Source organism: Papaver somniferum, chromosome 11, assembly GCF_003573695.1.
Source record: "Papaver somniferum cultivar HN1 chromosome 11, ASM357369v1, whole genome shotgun sequence".
Lineage (NCBI taxonomy): Eukaryota > Viridiplantae > Streptophyta > Magnoliopsida > Ranunculales > Papaveraceae > Papaver > Papaver somniferum.
In genome coordinates, this window is record NC_039368.1 from 119,972,845 (window position 1) to 119,992,363 (window position 19,519).

At 35.9% G+C, this 19,519-nt stretch overlaps 1 protein-coding gene and 1 long non-coding RNA gene across 2 annotated transcripts; both read right to left on the bottom strand.

The window, feature by feature from the left end:
• Positions 1-5,469: 5,469 nt before the first annotated feature.
• On the bottom strand, positions 5,470-7,068 carry LOC113320913. The gene is made up of 3 exons (XR_003346356.1): positions 7,013-7,068; positions 6,426-6,578; positions 5,470-5,479 (listed from the first exon to the last, which is right to left on the bottom strand). It is a non-coding gene; the product is annotated as an uncharacterized LOC113320913 (long non-coding RNA).
• Positions 7,069-8,841: 1,773 nt separating this feature from the next.
• Positions 8,842-14,878, bottom strand: LOC113323409. The gene is made up of 14 exons (XM_026571710.1): positions 14,732-14,878; positions 13,776-13,908; positions 13,568-13,694; positions 13,068-13,181; positions 11,614-11,824; positions 11,474-11,519; positions 11,254-11,329; positions 10,766-10,867; positions 10,585-10,662; positions 10,359-10,460; positions 10,125-10,220; positions 9,928-10,002; positions 9,465-9,834; positions 8,842-9,314 (listed from the first exon to the last, which is right to left on the bottom strand). The coding sequence occupies exons 2-7, from the start codon at positions 13,830-13,832 to the stop codon at positions 11,255-11,257; spliced, it is 630 nt and encodes a 209-aa protein (XP_026427495.1). The 5' UTR covers positions 13,833-13,908; positions 14,732-14,878; the 3' UTR covers positions 8,842-9,314; positions 9,465-9,834; positions 9,928-10,002; positions 10,125-10,220; positions 10,359-10,460; positions 10,585-10,662; positions 10,766-10,867; position 11,254.
• Positions 14,879-19,519: the final 4,641 nt, after the last annotated feature.

Consider the following 19,519-nt stretch of genomic DNA (forward strand, 5'->3'; position numbering starts at 1 on the left):
CCTTTTCTCTCGTTTCACGAGATCACTCGACGAAGCTTTCTTCTTACTTTTGCCGGCTTTACTTCATCCTTTTCTTGAGAAACTTCCTTCGGTTCTTCTATCTTCTTCAACTTTTTCTCTCGTTCCACGAGATCACTCGATGAAGCTTTCTTCTTACTTTTGTCGGCTTTACTTCCTACATCCTTTTTCTGCAGAAATTTCTTTCGGTTCTTCTATCTTCTTCAACTTTTTCTCTGGTTCCACGAGATCGCTCGACGAAGCTTTCTTCTTACTTTTGCCGGCTTTACTTCCTACATCCTTTTCTTGAGAAACTTCCTTCGGTTCTTCTATCTTCTTCAACTTTTTCTCTCGTTCCACGAGATCACTCGACGAAGCTTTCTTCTTACTTTTGCCGGCTTTACTTCCTACATCCTTTTCTGCAGAAATTTCTTTCGGTTCTTCTATCTTCTTCAACTTTTTTTCTGGTTCCACGAGATCGCTCGACGAAGCTTTCTTCTTACTTTTGTCGGCTTTACTTTCTACATACTTTTCTAGAGAAACTTCCTTCGGTTCTTCTATCTTCTTCAACTTTTCTCTCGTTCCACGAGATCACTCGACGAAGCTTTCTTCTTACTTTTTCCGGCTTTACTTCCTACATCCTTTTCTGCATAAATTTCTTTCGGTTCTTCTATCTTCTTCAACTTTTTCTCTGGTTCCACAAGATCACTCGACGAAGCTTTCTTCTTACTTTTGCCGGCTTTACTTACTACATCTTTTTCTCGAGAAACTTCCTTTGCTTCTTCTATCTTCTTCAACTTTTTCTCTCGTTCCACGAGATCACTTGACGAAGCTTTCTTCTTACTTTTACCGACTTTACTTTCTACATCCCTTTCTAGAGAAAATGATACTTCTTCACTTTGTGAGCCCTCCATGACAAGCCCATTAAATTCCTGGTTATATAATATAAGGGGTTACATATTTCACACTAACAAGAAAGAAGACACACTTATTTATTATGTAAATGATAGAAAAATGTTCGATTAAGTAATTAAGATACAACAGTAATCTATTAGTATCAATATACTATTCGAAACCTTTCTGGCATAAAACAAGACTTTTTAAAAGGAAAAATATGTCATAGGATCGATATATAGTGGGTTATCTATTAAAGTTATCCATGGAAGACCAGAGTAGGCTACACATCCAGCATCTAAAAATTCATAGATGAAACCTAGAGAACGATCTGTGGTTTTAAGTTAAGCTGCCAGTTTCCTCCACAATTCACTTAGTTGTACCAAGCAAGGTTATGGAAAAGAGTCAACTAAGCATATAAGTTATATATTCAGATAAGTCTACACCTTTTTCTTGATACTTGATAACAAACTTATCCATGAACTTCTAGTTGCTCATGGATAAAAGTGCAGTTATGCGGATTTCACCCTCACTAATGAGACCCTTAGAGACTAAACCTTGAATATGAGACCATCTAGGTATAACCCTGTTCTTCAAGTTATAAGCTAACATTCTTGGGTTTTTAGCTACAAATGATGAACTAATACCTATTTGATTCATATAGTATTCCATAGTCTCTGATATATTCTTCGCACCTAGCGTCATCAAACTTGGTTGGGCCTGAAATAAATGTCGAATTTGTGCGTCTGACCAACCCCAATTCCACAAAACATTCGATTTTGCTTCCCGGGTCGTTTTACTCATTTCTGTGATTGTACGAATATCATCGAGAAATTTACATTTAGAAGGATCATCAACACCCATACCCTTAATCTCTTGTAAAATTTCTTTTAATCTAGCAGTGCATATGGTAAGTGACTTGGGTCTAGCGACTACAAACTTGACAATATTTGCTTGAGGAACACCTTCTTCTCTCAAAACGTCTATGTTTGAAATAAGTTTCTCCACTAGGTTTGGAGTAAAGCTCGAATGTTGGAGAAAGGAAAACACATATTTGTCCGTACCAGCAATATTCTTGATGGAATCGAAGAGGGGAATGATATAGTTTTGGGAAAATTGGGAAAATGCCTTATATTTCGATGCCCCATAGGGAAAATGCTCCATGAAAAAAAAGTTACGGGAAAATTCCCCGCCATCCAATTTTCCATCCAAGTACAGTTAAATGGTCAAAAAAACCACACGTGTGCTGTTACACATGTGAGTAAAATGACAAAATCGCCCATTCATCAAGATTTCTCCGCGTGTCATGGATATTCAAAGCGACGGTGGGAGATGAGGAAATGTATTATTACCAGAAAAGCCAAACCTTTTCTTCAAACTCTCTCCATGTCCTACTGTAGGATTCCGCCGGAGCAGAGATGATTAGTTAATTTTCAGAGAGATTAAAATGTGCATTGAATCTACTGATTGAGACCGAGTTAACTCGTGGCTCAGGAAAAAGAGAGAATAAACAAAAAATGGTGGATTATGTAAGTTAGTTAAGTTCATTTCAATTGAAATAATTGATAATTAAATTCATCTCCAAATAATAACCTAATTAATAAGAAAGAAACAAAATACTGCCACCAATTTAAAAGAGATCCAAAATTAAATTAATCCTCCCTAACATTGATTTGAAATAAAATAAAATTCCATCATTCTCTAATGATAACAGCTGGAGTTCTCTTCTCTAATCTTTTTTTTTTCATTTCTAACAACCACATCAACAGCATGATCAAATCTACAACCAGAAAAATCTTTACGAATAAGCAGCAGAAGAAATATTATTAATCATTTGTGATGGACTACTCATCACCGGTGGTGGAGAAAACAGATTCCGACGAAATCTCCGATATGGACAAAAATGATGATGATTATTATTCCTCCATTGATGTTGCTGATGACTTTAATAATGATGCAAAGACCTAATAGTACCATTTTTTTTTTTGCTTTATGTCCTCTTAGATTTCTAAATGCTTCATCATAAGTCATTGCTGCTTCTTCTACTGCATCAAAACTATCTAACCATTTTCGTATTTACTACAAATAAGAAAGCGAAATACACACCCAACTCTCTGTTCACTCCTCGCCATGATTCCTCTAGCTTCTCTGAATTTCATCTGCAATCTCTGTTTTTTCTTTCCTTTTCTGTTTTTGTTAAAATAGAACGAAGAAGATGGAGAGCGATATTAACAAGACCGATCTTGATATACGCATGGCTAAATTACAGTAAGACACATTTTTTAGCCGTAGGATTTAATTGAGAGATGTCGCTGGATTTGTTCAAGTGGTAGTAGATATTCACTTAATGCAGTGTTAGGCTAATTTGGTCATTTCGTGCATTGCTGATATCTCTGTAGAAGAGATATTGACTATTTGGATGGAAAATTGGACGGTAGGGCATTTTCCCATAAAAAAAATTCATGGGACATTTTCCCTATGGGGCATCGAAATATAGGCATTTTCCTGATTATCCCTGTAGTTTTCTAAACTTCTACTCCCTCCGTCCCACCATTAAGTGACCTAGTTTGAATTTGCACAAATTTTAAGGCAAGTGGGAGAGAGAGTGGCTTCCTATTATTTTTTCCATATTTGCCCTCAAAAAAAACTGAAATACCAGCTACGCCTTCCCTCCAATCTCCAAATTTTCAAATTGACAAATTCACAATTTCAACTTTCGTTCTCAATACAAAAACCCAGAATATACGTGATCGGAGACATTCATTCGTTTTTTATTTCAGAATTCCTAAAAACCAGTTTGATTTTTACAAAAACAAATACAAATTGAGATCTCTGTTTACTGTAAACTTCAGGTGATTCAATCAGAGATTTCTCTTCACTCATAAACTTCAAGTTTGATTTTTACAGAAACAAAGTTCCAAAATCAAATTCAGATCTCTCTTTACTATAAACAGGTGATTCAATCTGAGATCTCTATTCACTCACAACTTCAGGTGATTTGTATGTACCCATGATAAGCACTCCATCTGAAAAATCAATAAGATAAAGTTCATCAAATCTCCACCTGAAAATGAGATAAATTTCAGATCTGAAAATATCAAATCAAATTCTCAAAGCAGGAGTATTGTAAAGCAAAAAAATCAATTTGAGTTTCAGAATAAGCAAAACTTCTAAGGTAAATATCTAACTCTTTACCTCATTTTCTAATCATCTTAAGTTGTGAAGCATAGTAGCAGATGTAGAACATTGCACATGTAGGAGCAATCAATTGATTTTAACAGATTTCAGAAAGAAAGGTCAAATTAACTGAAGAATCTGCATCATCTAATTTGCAATTACAAACAATTCATAAGAACTGGACCAGATCAAAACACATATATGTGGGGAGTATCATTTTGAAGTCTGCCCCATGTGACATGCACAATTCAGCTTAGTAACAACATACTATGGTGAACACATTTCAACCATTTTTTATGCAATAAAACATATGAAGAATGTAATATTAAGCTTGATATCAGAAATTTGTTTTGAAAGAAGAACTATTAAGCTTATCGCATGTGTGCTTGAATACAATATCAGAAATTCAGCAAAACTCTAACATGTGTGCTTTATTGCATGTCCCGGAACACCTGTGCTCTTTACAATTTCCTAGTTTTGCATGACATCTAAGTCTTCCATTTCATGCTTGGATTTCACATCCAAGGATTTGTACTGTAAGACCATGTCAATACATTATCCAATAGTTGTAGAAACTGCACATATACTAAGCTAAGTTATCATTTGGTCTTCAACTGAAGGTTTAGATCAACTACACCCTTGTTTTACATCAAAGATTTCTAGTGTCAAGCATCATCAAAGATTTCTAGTGTCAAGCATCAGACTCCTTGTCCAAGGTCGCATCCATAAACTAATGAACTCTAATTGAACTAATTAGCAATACTTTTTGAATTAGCTAAGGTGATGGAGATAATCGAGGAGCTGGAGGAGATTGAGTTCATTACGAACAATGAAGAGTTGGAGGAGGAGTACATGATGAATAACGAAGAGATGGAGGAGATGGAGTTCAGTATGAACAATGAAGAGTTGGAGGAGGAGTACATGATGAATAACGAGTACATGATGAATAACGAAGAGATGGAGGAGATGGAGTTCAGTATGAACAATGAAGAGCTGGAGGAGACGGATTCAAGCCCTTGTTTTCCTGAAACAATCACAGAAACTCTTGAAGAAACGACACATGCCGGAGAATCAGGTGTTCCCACCAGAAATAAAAAAAATCTCACAAATGAACAACGTCTAAGTATTTTCCATTTCTTATTGAAAGAGAGTAACAACGAAAGAGTGCGAAAAGGCTCGGTTCCAATGGCAGCGCAACTATTTTCAGTATCAGAGTCTACAGTAAAACGTATATGGAAACGAGGAAAAGATTGTAAAGCAAAGGATTTACCTTTTGACGTGTCTTCACGAAAACCAACCAGAGTTGGTCCTAAACCCAGGAAGGTTGATTTAAGCAAGATTATGGAAATACCATTGCGACAACGTACTAGCATAAGGTACATTGTCGAAGCTCTGAATATGCCCAAGTCAACTGTACATAGATACGTCAAGAAAGGAGCAATTAAAAAACACACGAACGCAATAAAACCAGCCTTCACAGTAGACACCAAGAAAACACGGTTAGAATTATGTTTGGGAATGCTTGAGCTTAACCCTTACAAAGATAATATAATGGTCAAGGCCAATTATGTGTTATACATATAGATGAGAAGTGGTTCTTCATGACAAAAGCAACAGAGAATTACTACCTTCATCCGGAAGAAACCGAACCATATCGTACATGTCAAAGTAAAAGGTACATTGAAAAGGTCATGTTTTTGGCAGCAGTAGCTCGTCCTAGGTTCGATGAGTTTGGGAATGAAGTTTTTAACAAAAAAATAGGTATATTTCCTTTTGTAACAAAGGAGGCAGCAAAGCGAACGAGCAAAAATCGTCCGGCTGGAACACTCGAAGATAAACCAATTGAATCAGTGAACAAAGACGTTACAAGAGCTTGTTTGATTAAGAAATTATTACCAGCCATTCAGGAAAAGTGGCCAAACTATAATGGGGAAACTATCTACATCCAACAAGATAATGCGAAACCACATATTAAAGTGGATGATGAAGAATTTTTAAAAGAAGCCGCAAAAGAAGGTTTTGATATTAGGTTGAGATTCCAACCTTCACAAAGTCCCGATATGAACGTTCTTGATCTAGGGTTTTTCAGGGCTATACAATCGTTACAGCACAGAGAGGTGCCTACTACTGTTGGCGAACTTTTATCGGATGTGGATAAAGCATTTAATGAATTATCAGCACAAGCTCTGAATGACGTATTCCTCTCATTGCAACTATGCATGGTAGAGGTTCTAAAGCTTCATGGAGGAAACAATTATAAATTGCAGCATATAGGGAAAAAGAAACTTGCACGCATTGGTGAACTTCCTACTCAAATCGAAGTGGATAAGAATCTGGTGAAGGAAGCAACTAATTACTTCTCATGTTTAAGACATTTCTGCAATGCTGGCGAAACACATGGCAATGATATCATCATGTAGTTTCTGGAACAAGCCTTCCAGCTGCTAGCAAAGGTTACTTCAGCAAACCATACATAGTTTCTCCAGCAAGAAAACCTCGAATGGTTTTATCTACAGAGACAAAAAGTCACAATAAGTTGTTCATTTTCATGTAATTTTACATGGTTTCATTTCACTGTGTTGGTATTTTCATGTAATTTTACATGGTTTCATTTCACTCAGCCTGTAATCTTTACACTCATAAGTTCACATGAAGATAAGCTAAACCTTTTGCTATCTCCAGGCAAATCTTATGCCTTGTTGGCCAGTTCAAATTCAGTCGCTTTCTTCTTTACCTAAGATGGTGAAATTTCTAGCAACTTATTTTTGCTAACTCTATTGTACGTTTCAAATACGTAAGGCCCTCAACAGAAAGATAGGGACCTATAAGGATGTAACTCAAGTTACATTTTTTAATCTAGAGTATCATGAAACCTTACTTCTTAAAAGTCTGAGAATAAAACAAGTGGAACCAAATAACGAGCAGGACACACATAAAGACAAACCTGAAGCTGCTCCAAAACAAAGCGCAGACCCTTGACTGTTGCATTGACAAAAGAAATATTTGAGTTATCTCCATCTTGAGAAATCCCTCCTAGCTCATTCATCAACTTTTTGTGTGTATCCATCACATCATCATCGTTAGCAGGAGATGAAAGCTTTTGCAGGGTGACTAATGCAAACTCCAATGAGTACTGAAAATTGAAAGAAACCATACCAATTTGTACACAAAAAACCACCACCTACTTCACATTTAAAATGCATGTCTATCAGCATCAGAAGTCCTGATATTGGTATGTGGCCTACTAGTAAAGTAATGTGGTTCTTTACAAGTCCCCACCATTTTTACATTTTGTTTGCACTTGGAAGCTGCAACTAGGCTGCACAAGAATGTCACGCAGAGTTGATTGAGGGAACGGAGAAGTTACCTTTGCTAGCGATGCGGATCATCATTTTTTATGCAACATGCATTAGTTCACTTTAAAATTCATTCATTCATCACCATCTTACCATCCTTCCTGCATCATCATTTCATCTCAAACTCGTCTTCAGATTTTAGTTTAATACTCCCTTCTATGGAATATCAGCTGCTCATTCTTCTTCTTCCCTGTATTCTCATCTTCATAAGAGCAAACCCCATAAAACCCAATTGGTCTTGTTCCTCATCATCTCCTGCTCTCACACAAAACCCATAGCAACAACTCGATTTCTGTAATTTGAGCAGTAGCAAACGAATTTGAGAACAACCACCAATTCCTTCTGTTACTGACAAACCCTAAATCCACCATTTCAGTTCTTCAAACATATTCAATCCATCTTCATTCAACAACATCTGCTTCAATTTCTTCTCTCACGGCTCAGATTCATCAATTCATTCAAACCCATATCTTCTTTATCTTGATTTCACAGAAACAACATCTTCTTCATCTTGATTCATCAATAAATTTTGATCTAAACCCTATATCAGATTCAACTTCAAACTTTGGAAGATTTATTCATAAAATCAAAACCCACACAGAATATGTTAAGTTTAACGCAAAAATGTAATCTTTTTATCAGATTCAAATAAAATTGAAGATAGAAAAACTAACAACAGAGAAGATGAAGATGAGAAGACGGAGATGATAAAGGTGATGGTGGTCATCGCAGTAGAAGAAGAGATGTCGTTTGACGGTGATGGTGATGGTGGTGGTGGTGGTGGTGTGGTGGTGGTGGTGGAGATAGGACTGAAGAAATGGAGAGTGAGAGTGAGACTCAGGAAAAATGAAGGGAGAAATGGGGAGTGAGAGTGAGACAGTGGGAAAATGCGTGACATTTAGGGAGAAGGAGAATTTTGGGAATTCATCCCATTCATTTGGAATAGGTCACTTAATGGTGGGACAAAATTAAAAACCAATTACGTCACTTAATGGTGGGACGGAGGGAGTAGTTAGGATTTTTGGATTATTACATATGACCTTGATAACTTCACCTCTACGGACCTCTTTAGAACTGTCCTAAAAGGATTAATCACGATTTGAATCGTTGCTGGGTTATTTTTGATTTTGACTACTTTGACCACGTTTGACAAGTTAAAATTGTGAAAAAGTTCAATAAGAGTGTGAAGAAATCTAAGCATAGTCGGAAATTTCCCAATACATTTCTATCAGGTGATAAAAGGAGGATTAGTCAGACATGGAACTTTTTCATTAATAAGCAAAATTGTTATGGACAGATCCATTTTCTATTTTCATTAGCTGCGACGGATTAACCAACCTTGCAGCCAGACAATTTAAATTATTCTTTTACTGCTTTTATTTTCAGTAAAACAAGTTCCCAGTCTAATAACAATCTGTTTCACTAACGGAGTTTGGTATTATTATTTACTAATTACATACAGCATGAAACAGGATATTCTTGTATTGATAGGCAAAATTTATCGACACAGTTTAGATATGATTTATAATTCTTTCGCTCCTTTATTTTTAGTACAAGCTACATCTTGCTCTCAATCTCTGAAGCTCACACACTTTTTCTCCAAAAGAGTTCCGTAGCATCCAATATGCACAACATTAAATGATTTCATAGCTTTCCAAAGATTTGTCTAGCATTGTGATTTCATAGCTTCACCACTTGCTGGGAGAAGTTTGGGTCAATGCTAACAACCAGTGAGGTATATTGAGTAGTAACCTGACATCATGAAACACATAAACTGCAATAATAGGAAAAGGTAGATACTGATTTCGCACTACTAGTTTGGTTCTTCGCAAGTATCTTGTCATAGAGTCCAGTATAATTCGAAGGCTGCCATCCATGTTCTCCTTGATACTAAAAACCAATATTTCATTGGTTCGTTGACAAAAAAAAATAACTTAACTTGTAAACACTTGCAAGTAGCTGTAAGTACAGCCATTGAATGTAGAGAATGACATCTACTTTAATATTTGTACCGATGAGATGATGGTTAAGAAAACTAACCTGAGAAATCATTCCAACGACGACGCGCCGCCCATAGACCGCCGATGCATTGAAGCACAGGTAAAACATTTCGCCACCAACAGATTCATAGACATATCAGCACCTTTGGGAAATTCCTTCTCAAGGACCAAGAAAGTAAAGCAAAACAAACAAAGGTTGAAATAATGAGAAGGTGTATTTACTAACCAGTAGTTCTAACTTGAACATACTGTCCCAACTGAAATGGTCAGCAAGAAGTTCGAGATTAGTAATAACACATATTTTTGCTTCTGTAATCTATGACACGAGGAACCCCTAAATCTTTCAAAAGTGAAGTTTTTTTTCTCAACGTCACATGTAGCGACCACCATATTTCCAGCTAATTTTGAAGCTGTACAGTAGAATATTAGAGATGGTTACATTCTTCGACTAGTGCAACAAATGTAGATTGAGTTTCAGGAAATGAACTCAATCAGGGGCAGACCTGTACTGCAACCTGGCCTGTCCCTCCTGCAGCGGCAGTAACAAGAACCACCTTTCCAGATTCCATATGTGCTGACTACAAATTGCAAAAGAAGGTGTATTTACCTCAATCATTGTAAAAAATAGATGATACATAATCTGACCGGTAGAACTAATATTGATTATAGTAACAACTTGTTATTAAACTAAGTTCAATACCTTCTCCAAGGCAATTGATGCAGTAAGTCTAGAAGTAAGCATTGCCACAACCTCAGGATCTGGTCTAGCCACAGGTAGTACGCGTTTTGCAGGAACCTGCACTCGAAAGCACAAAAGATATAAGAGTTGCAACATGGTATGAAGTTACCACTGAAAATCGAAAAAAACCACATACCAAACAGGAAAAAGAAAACAACATTTAAAAGGAGGGGAAACTTCTGAAAGAAAACGTACTTCCGTGAATTCTGAATAGCTTCAAAAGGTCATAATTACAACTGGACTCCCTATTTTTAAATGATCGACTGAATCACCCACAGCAGCAACTAATCCCACCCCCTGCCATAAAGACGATTAGAAAGAAACACGATTTGATTAGATAAGCCTGGACATGAAAACTGGCAGTTGGATAGTAGATTCATTAGTAATTTTCTAGCTTCCATTAGAAAAAAAACAGAATTACACTGGTTTTAAGATTCAAAGCACCCCAAATCCAGAAATAAGTGGAAGACGTGATGCCAGCTCTTTGTCATAAACTTACCTGCCAATCACATAAACATGTTAATCAGAAAGAATATCGCGTCCTGGCATAATGCAAAATGATGTTATCATCAATTCCCTTAAGAGATAACTCAAAAACTTACATCACTAGCATAAACACCAGAGATGATATGGTGTGGTTTGATGAGCAACTTCAACTGTGTACGAACAAATTTAGTTGCACTCTGGAGATTGTGAGTCAAATTCTGGACAACAAAGAACAGTGTCAATGAGATTTATTTGGAAGTTGGAGATCAGAAAATTCTCATGACCAGACTAACCGACAACCGCATCAGTTTTAAAAGACACAACTTACAACTTTAGTGCGAGACTAGATTTCTACAAACATGTTCTCATAACTCCGAGGGATTTGTAGATTAGGTGCAATATATGAAGAACAATGAGAAAAGATTAAAATAAATAAATAAAGTTAGGTATAAAAATGAAAGAATATTCACATCATTTCTAAAGCTTTCCACAAGATTACAACAAGGTGAACAAAGAAACAAAAGAAAGAGCATCGTTTCATATTTCCCTGTGATGGTAACAAGAAACTCTGAGAAGAAAACTTAGAAAAGATCATGAAAGGTACCCTAGATGTCCAGTTCCTTAGCAGCTGAACACTCTGTTAACATTTTTTTCAGCACTTTCAGGTCAAGTTCCATACACTGAAAAGAGGACAGATTGTGAGACTGGTCATTCAACTAGTCTTGGTAGAAATGCAAAGGTCTAAAATTTACAAAGCAATCTGGAATCTCAAAGGAAAATCTGGTTCTGTTTCAGTGTTTCCATATGAAACACAAAATGCTTACCAAATCCATGTGCAGAAACCGCTCGATTGGTGTATTTGTCAATAACCTGATAGATCGGAGAGAAAGCGAGATGATAAGAACATGAGAGAGTAAAAAGAGTGAGTAACCGAAATTTTGGTATCATTCAGAAGAAGACGTACGTTTTATTTGCAACTTGCGTGCGGGTATTCTGAAGATCATTGATCACTTTAAGTCTACCATTTACCGAACTCTCGTTTATCTCAACAAAACCAAACAGAAAGGTATTTTTGTCTAGCATCTTTTTGACCAAAGCAGGTACAGCAAAAATGACCTGTTTCTTTGCGTCAACCACAAGCCGTTTGAGGCTGTGGAACTCCCTAGAGGAAATACCTAACCAAGTAATGAGTTAGTCATTTTACACTTCCAGATACATGTCAATCAAGGGACAATATATCTACTAAAATGACATCCTAATAACAAAATCAGCTATTTAGACCCAGTTAACCTGGCTCCATATGCACTAAAGTTTCCTTATCATCCTCTAAATCGCTACTTGTCATACAGAAGTCAACGCTGACCTGTACAAAGTAGCAAGAAGCTAGCACACCATCTTTGCATGTAATCAGGTCCTGAACATCCAATGCTGAGCTACAGAACCTTTATGCAAAATGCAGCAGGGGATTTATATAATGAAGCTAGCTCACAATCTTTTCCATGTATGCATTAACATCAAATGCTGAGCTACAGAACCTCTATGCAAAATGGAGCTGGGGATTCATATAAAGAAGATTAGCTGCTTCTTCAAGTGCTTTGGTTCTTCAGATTCTTGCAACTCGCTGACATGGACCTAAGCATAACAGGTTGGGGACATTTTTCAATAAATAAGTCCAAGCCTACGCAAAAACCTCTAGCTCACGTACGTGTTAACTATTACCATCTCCTGATCTACGGCATTCTATAAACAATTTACTCCCAAAGATTGTACTTCCCCCGTCCCACTAGTAGATGACCTACTTAGTTAAGAATTTTGTCCCATGACCTATCTCATTAAACAAAGGGATATTTCTAAAATAATCCTTTTAATTGGTTATCGTTAGTATAAGAAATATATGTAATTTGATATCCATGTTTATACTCATTAAGTAGGTGTTTTAGAATGCATTTCAATGATATAAAGTCTACGAAGATCCATGGTATAGTTTGAAAGATAAATCATTTCAAAATTTTACAAGTTACTATCCATAAGGATATAATTGTGAAAAATACTTAAAAATACTCCTTTCCATTCACTGCCTTAAAAATTGTGCAAACTTGAACTAGGTCATCTAATAGTGGGACGGAGGGAGTATTAGATTATCAAAAAATTAATGACTAACTCATTAATCTGAGATAAATAAACCATTTAGATATTTGGCCCAAATAATATGAGCCTTCAGATGATTCGAAAATTATTTATGACGAAGTCAGTAAGATGCCATCAGAGAGAGTATTCTGTTCCAAATCTCACTCAAGGATCAACTTTCTGACGCAAAATACAAACTAATAGGGTAAAAAACCAATAAGATATTTACTACAACACATTACATTCATCAGCAAAAAATAATGGCCTATGCAACTAGTTGAGAATACATACCTAGAGACAAGTATATCCTAAAAGGAGGCTTGAATGGCTGGGTTTCATAAAGGCAATACAGACAGTAAAATCCACCCAATCTCCATGAAAATGAATCTTTAGATAACATTTTACCTGCATAAAACATTTAGCCATGTGCGGTAGCATCAGAAAGAGAGCGAAATATTGCAAGTAACACAACATTAAAGCAGGAATCTTGCCATTAACTTTCTTTTCGCCAACTACTACACGGGCTATGAGACTGGAACAGAACAACAGGTTGTATAGACATTGACTGGTGTCACTGGTCAATTAATCATAACTAGACAATTTATACTTTCGGGTAAGAGAAGTAAGAGAGTTACCCCAAAGGCATCAGTACATCTAGTCAACTATCCAATCGAAAACTTAATTCATAGATTAATATCAACAGAAGCAGCAGCACAGAATTTCAAAGATGTAGAACCAAATCTATTTTTACTTTTCGGGTAATTAATTAGATTTATACTACGAGAACATACCTATTGGATGTGCATATAATGATTGCATCAAAAAGGCCTCGTTGTTTCGAAGCCTACCCTCGTAAATAAAAGACAGCTTCTGAGATCGCCACATGTTCAACATATCAACCAAAGTTGTTGATTTTCTCTGTGACATACAATAGAAGTTAATGAGAAAAGAAAAAAAAAACAGGAAAATAATGACAGGGCATTTGGTGGAAATTGTCACATCAGAGAATTCATGCATTAACTCATCAATGTCCAGCTTGAATGGTGTGACACCCATTTGATCAGCATAAACTGTTTTCGCAGTCTTAAAACTGGTGACTGCTTGCACGGAGGGGGATCCACAATGCCACACCCTGCAAATTCACCACATTTCTAATGGTTAATTGTTTAATCAAAAACAAAACATTCAATCACTGCTACATAATAATGACAATATGTATTCCTGTTTAGGGCGAACTGATATTCCGCTCTTTCCTTTAAGTCGACATATATATACGAGGGATCTTAAACACAAACCATAAGTACATAGTAACTAAATAAAAAAAATTGTTACATGCCGATAAATCAGAATGTCTAGGACAAGACATCCATAACTTGATTGTTTAAATTTTTAATGACTTGAAGTAAGCCAAAAAAAAAAATCTATTTTTACCAGATTGACAATTTCCAAATATGCAAGAAGCTACTTACCAAGAGAGAACCGCAGTGTCGGTATCATTCAACATATTCAAATCACTTCCAACTTTCTACTTAAAATTACTTGAAATTAAGTAAATTAAATACTGCTACCAAGACCAACAAATCAATGAGTTTAGAGACTTTTTTATGAGAAACACCATGGGTGAGGAGATAATACAAACACTGAAACTACTGCATCATTTTATAAAACTTAAACTGCAGAACTAACTGAAGGTGTTGGATGAGATTCTTCACATGAATAACATATGTTTCACTTGAGCACTGTTGCATATGATATACAATTAATTATAAACCTTAACTAACAGAACTCAAATTAAAAAACTGAAAAATAAACCTAAACCCAATACACATTACCACCTAAATCAACCTTATTAACTCTGATTTTTAAAAAATCCATAAAAAAAAAATAAATCCCATGAAACCCTGATTTGTAAATTTGTGAAAAGGCAAATAGGAGGATAAAATGACATGACATACCTCTGTAAACTGTTGGAATCTGAAGAAACACTTGTCCAACTCAGCTGAAAATTAACTGTTACAATTGGAAGAAGAAAAAGAAATAGGAGGTGATGGTGTTAGTGTTAGTGTTAGTTGCAGAGTAGTGGTTTTGTTTCGATGAAGGTGGTGCTAAAAATTGGAAGTTAGCCTTACCCAACGGTTTTTGGTCACTAGAGTAGTAGCCAGCCCATAAAATTAAAATGCGTATGTAGAAGTATTTTCCAAATTTCGTTTACACTAAGGCTAACCCCGGTGGTTTTCTAATCTAGCAGCTAGATTGGCCATCCACGTCAGTTAGGGAAATTTCCCAAGTCTTATGGGATGGCTAATCTATCAGCTAGATTAGTAGTCCACATCATCTAGGACCACTGTCCAGCGTTGTTGGTTCAGCGTTTTAAATTTCAGCCGTTAGATCAAATTTTATGATTTTTGTGATCCGTGTGATTTTTGTGAATTTTGTGAGCGCTGAACCATTCAGCGTTGGGACCACTTTTTGAGCGCTGAATCATTTAGCGCTTTAAATTTCAGCCATCAGATCAAATTTTATGATTTTTGTGATCCGTGTGATTTTTGTGAGCGCTGAACCATTCAGCGTTGTGACCACTTTTCGAGCGCTGAATCATTCAGCTTTTCAATCTCGCTGCTAGTTGAATCGCGAGCACTTGCTAGGAGAGAGAAGTAGATAGAAATAGTGTTAACTTTTTTCTCACACTTTTTTCTTAATGTGCAACACTTTTTGGCCAATCTAGCAGCTCAATCTAGCCCATAAGGGTTAGCCTAATGGTGGGTCTAGGGATTCGGTGGAATTACATTTTTCCTGCTCTGTTTGGTTGTCGAAATCACTGTAATTATGTTCCAATGGAAATCATTTTTGTAGCAAGTTCTTCATATGGAATCTGATCCATCCCTACTAAAATTTGTTGGAAACTTATCACAGGATTTATGGATCCACTTTTTTTAACTCCAAATCATATATGTATATATTCAATTTTAAGATTTTTAGGGAAATGCCGAACAATACATAGATTTTAAAATAAGAGAATTTTTTGAATTATAAGAATTTTAACCGTGTTACCAAATATACGAGAGATTTACATGAATTTTAGAATTTATAATTCCGTGGGATTATAAATCGCTGGAAATTGTGAATTTTACAAACAAACCCATCATAAAAAATTTCTAATTCTATATTAAGCATCGGCCAACCATCAAGTGGTTTGATGGTTGGCATGCTCCCTCCTACTGTGGAGATAGGAGTTCGGACCCCGTAATTGCCATAAATAACTCCTTATAAGGAGTTGAGGATGTAGCCCAGGAGCACTGCTCCAAATTATCATCGTGTTTGTAAATTACTCCAACCTTCTGGGTTTTCCTCTTTATTTTTTCTTTTTTTAATAACCAAAAGTTTTATTAACCACTAACCACCTTACAACAAAATATTTTGTCCCTTTATAAGACCATCTAAAAGTTTAGCTTTCAAAACAATACTATCAAAGTCATTCGTCATATAACATTTTCTGTGAGTTCAACTTTATTTTGCTAATTTATCTGCTTCCCCGTTTCAAATCTTGTTAATATATTTGTGTTTTACCTTAGTAATATTACACAAGAAAGAAGACACATCTTTCAGAATTATCTTTGTTATCCAATCACAAGATGACGGCATGTTGTTTAAAACATTTGTTGCGTCCTTACACAGTCAGTTCTTATCCTGATGCTGCTTAGATTTAACCCTCCAGCCCATGGCACTGTTCTAAGTATTGCTAATCCTTTTGTTGTTGATCTTGTGGTGATTCGTGCGAAGAAATATATATCAGCAATTGTATGGTTGAGCCAATAAATTATGCCAACCCCATAAGATCCATCATCATCATCATATGACGCATCTACATAGAAAATATCATGCTTTATATCATCTAAACTATTTATGTTAGAATGTCGACTATTTTTCCTTGTTTTTGAAACCAGTTCTTCTGAGTGCTCCTTCCATTCATTTATGAAACTTTGAATCCTCTTTACACACTCCATTTTCGTATTTTCATATCTACCAACATATGATACTAAAAAATTCCTTCCACTCTCATGCATCAGATGAAAACCAAAACCGTACCCAATTGATAAAATTTGTATTATAATTGGGCATATGTATGCCTAACCCAAACCATATAGATCTAGTAAATAAATAAGCTGAAGTTTATTACAAATAAATGAGCTGAAGTTTCAGTATGATTATCATTACATGGTATGCATAAAGGATATAGATGCTTCAACACCTCATTCATTTTTGCTTTTAATGGTAGGACATACGTTGTCATTTTCCAAGTAAATAAATTTACTCTAAATATTGTTTTCATACGCCAGATTTTGTTCCAAAATTTATCAGAATTGTTATGATGTTCATGTAGAGCTGTCAAACGGGCCAAGCTAGGGTCAACCCGTCCCTAGCTTGCCAACCCGTACTAGGGTTAGGGTCAACCCTAGCCCTAGTACTATTCACGAACAAGCTCAAAACCCCAACCCTAGCCCTAGACGGGTTGGCGGGTTGGCTTGTTAATGTTATCAATTTAAAAATTAAATTTAAAATTTAGGATTGTTTAGGATTATCCATTTAGTAAAGGTCGAACCTAGGTCAATTTGGTGTTTAACTAGAAGCCCCACCACTGAGTTGTAAAGCGGACGTTTTTATTGCCACTTAATCAGCGATATAGCCGGTTACGGCGCTTTAGTTTTCTTAGGCAGAGAACCCTAACATCAACTAAGCATTTTACCTTTTTTTTTATCATTTTATAAGTTTAAATTAATGTGAGTAAGACTAACTCATTGTTTAAATTATGCTAGTCTTTTTATCAATTTAGGACATCCTGAATAAATATGTGATTGATGAATCTAAGTTGTAATTTAATTTATTGATTGATTATTTAAAATCTAAAAATTGTTATATTTGTTTGGGTAGATCCAAAATTAGCTTTATTTATTGATTTAAAATTAACTAATTCTAATATATGTTTGCAAATCATGAATTTTAAAGAGTTGGTGGGATTGAGGGATATATTTATTAATTTTGACGGGTTGACGGGTAACCCGCGGATTGGCCCTAGCCCGGCTTGTTTTCTAGTAGGGTTGTATATGCCAACCCTAACCCGGCCCGTTTAGACAACAAGCCAAACCGGGTCGGGTTGAAACAAGCCGGGTTAGGGTCAACCCGCAAGCCGGGTTATAAATTGACAGCTCTATGTTCATGAGAAAGTATTTTATATGTTGACCTAGTAAAGAATTCCCCATTCGTTGTTCCTACTCACCTTAGCCTATCTTGATTATCAATGTTTATATAAATAGATTTTACTCTAGAAGAAATCTCAGTAGGAAATGCACAATCAATCATAGGAACATTCTAATTACCTTCATTGTCAATCAGGCTAGACACATATATTAACTCATCATGTTATGAATCATCCAGTTATCTTTTGAAATTGTTATACTCCTCCCACTACCAACCTCCCGGATACTATTCAACTTGATAACTTTTAAACCTTTTTTAATGCTCATCCGTATTCAAGAGTTATTGTACTTACTACTTATATTGAATGTGTGATTCCTAGGAAAGTATTTTCCTTTGATCTATCTCATAGTCCATTTGGGTTATTTAACAATCCCCACCCTAATTTACTAAACAAAAGAGTATTCATTATATTTGGATCTCGAATGCCCAGTCCACCACAAGATTTGGGTGTACGAACCTTACACCAGACTCTTGGATAATGGGCATTTTTGGATCATTCTTGTTCCACCAGAAATTTCTTTGCATTTTATCAAACCTCTCCAATACAGATGAAGGAGATTCTAAACATTGCATCTGATATATCTGAAAAGCAGATAATGTGGAGTTTGTTAGAGCATTGCTGGTTAGAACTCGCATGTATTGCTATCTCAAGCATGTTTGTCAATGTGAGTGATCAAAACTATAAGTCTTGATTTCTAGTCTATTATAGCTAAGTCTCGGACTAGGATAGAAAGTGTAGTTGAGCTCAAGGACTTTCATGGCGATTCATCATATAAGTAGAAGAACTACTCAAGGAACCGGTGGAACTTCTTGACAAAAAGGTATGTGAAGACTTGAACTTATCTGTCACTCAAAAGTCTATCTACTCTATCTCCTACTATTTGAGACAAGAAGTCGTATGCTATATATATAAACTTGGATTATACACATTTGGTATTTCGAGCCGAGTATACCTCGCCTATCTATATCTCGAAATATGTGTTGGTAAGCTTTTCGCTTCGATCAAGTTTATCTTTACCATGTGACTAAAGTCATGATATGTTTCAATCATCTTGAAAATTGCTTTGACGAGAAATGGTGTAACAACTGTATAACGTCCTCTAAGAATGTTTCAATGATTGAAATGAGAGTTTAGATTACATAACCAACGGTGGACATAAGCATTGTTGTGAAACACATTTATGTATAAGTCATATTCCTTGAACCAAAGTTTGCGAACTTTGTTGATCAAGAGAACCGGAAGAATGGCGTGAGCCAAGTCCGCGAACTCAGTCCGCGAACTTTCGAAGTTCTCAAACCCGAGAATTTCTGCTGGAGTTGACAAACTACTTGCGTGAAACTATGTCCGCGAACCGGTGAAGTTCTCATACCCGAGAATTTCTGCTGGGGTTTGTAAACTCTGCCCGATAACTTAAGTCCGCGAACCTAGTCTGTGAACTTGAGAAGGTTATATATCTGAAGATGACTTCTGAACTTAAACTTAAAAA

Excerpts from the sequence above, each read along its gene's own strand:
- LOC113323409 (XM_026571710.1), bottom strand. The coding sequence starts at position 13,832 with ATGGGTGTCACACCATTCAAGCTGGACATTGATGAGTTAATGCATGAA. Across the intron at positions 13,695-13,775 it reads TAATGCATGAATTCTCTGAT|AGAAAATCAACAACTTTGGT; the intron begins GTGACAATTTCC and ends TGTATGTCACAG. Across the intron at positions 11,825-13,067 it reads TAGGATATACTTGTCTCTAG|GTATTTCCTCTAGGGAGTTC; the intron begins GTATGTATTCTC and ends TTACTTGGTTAG.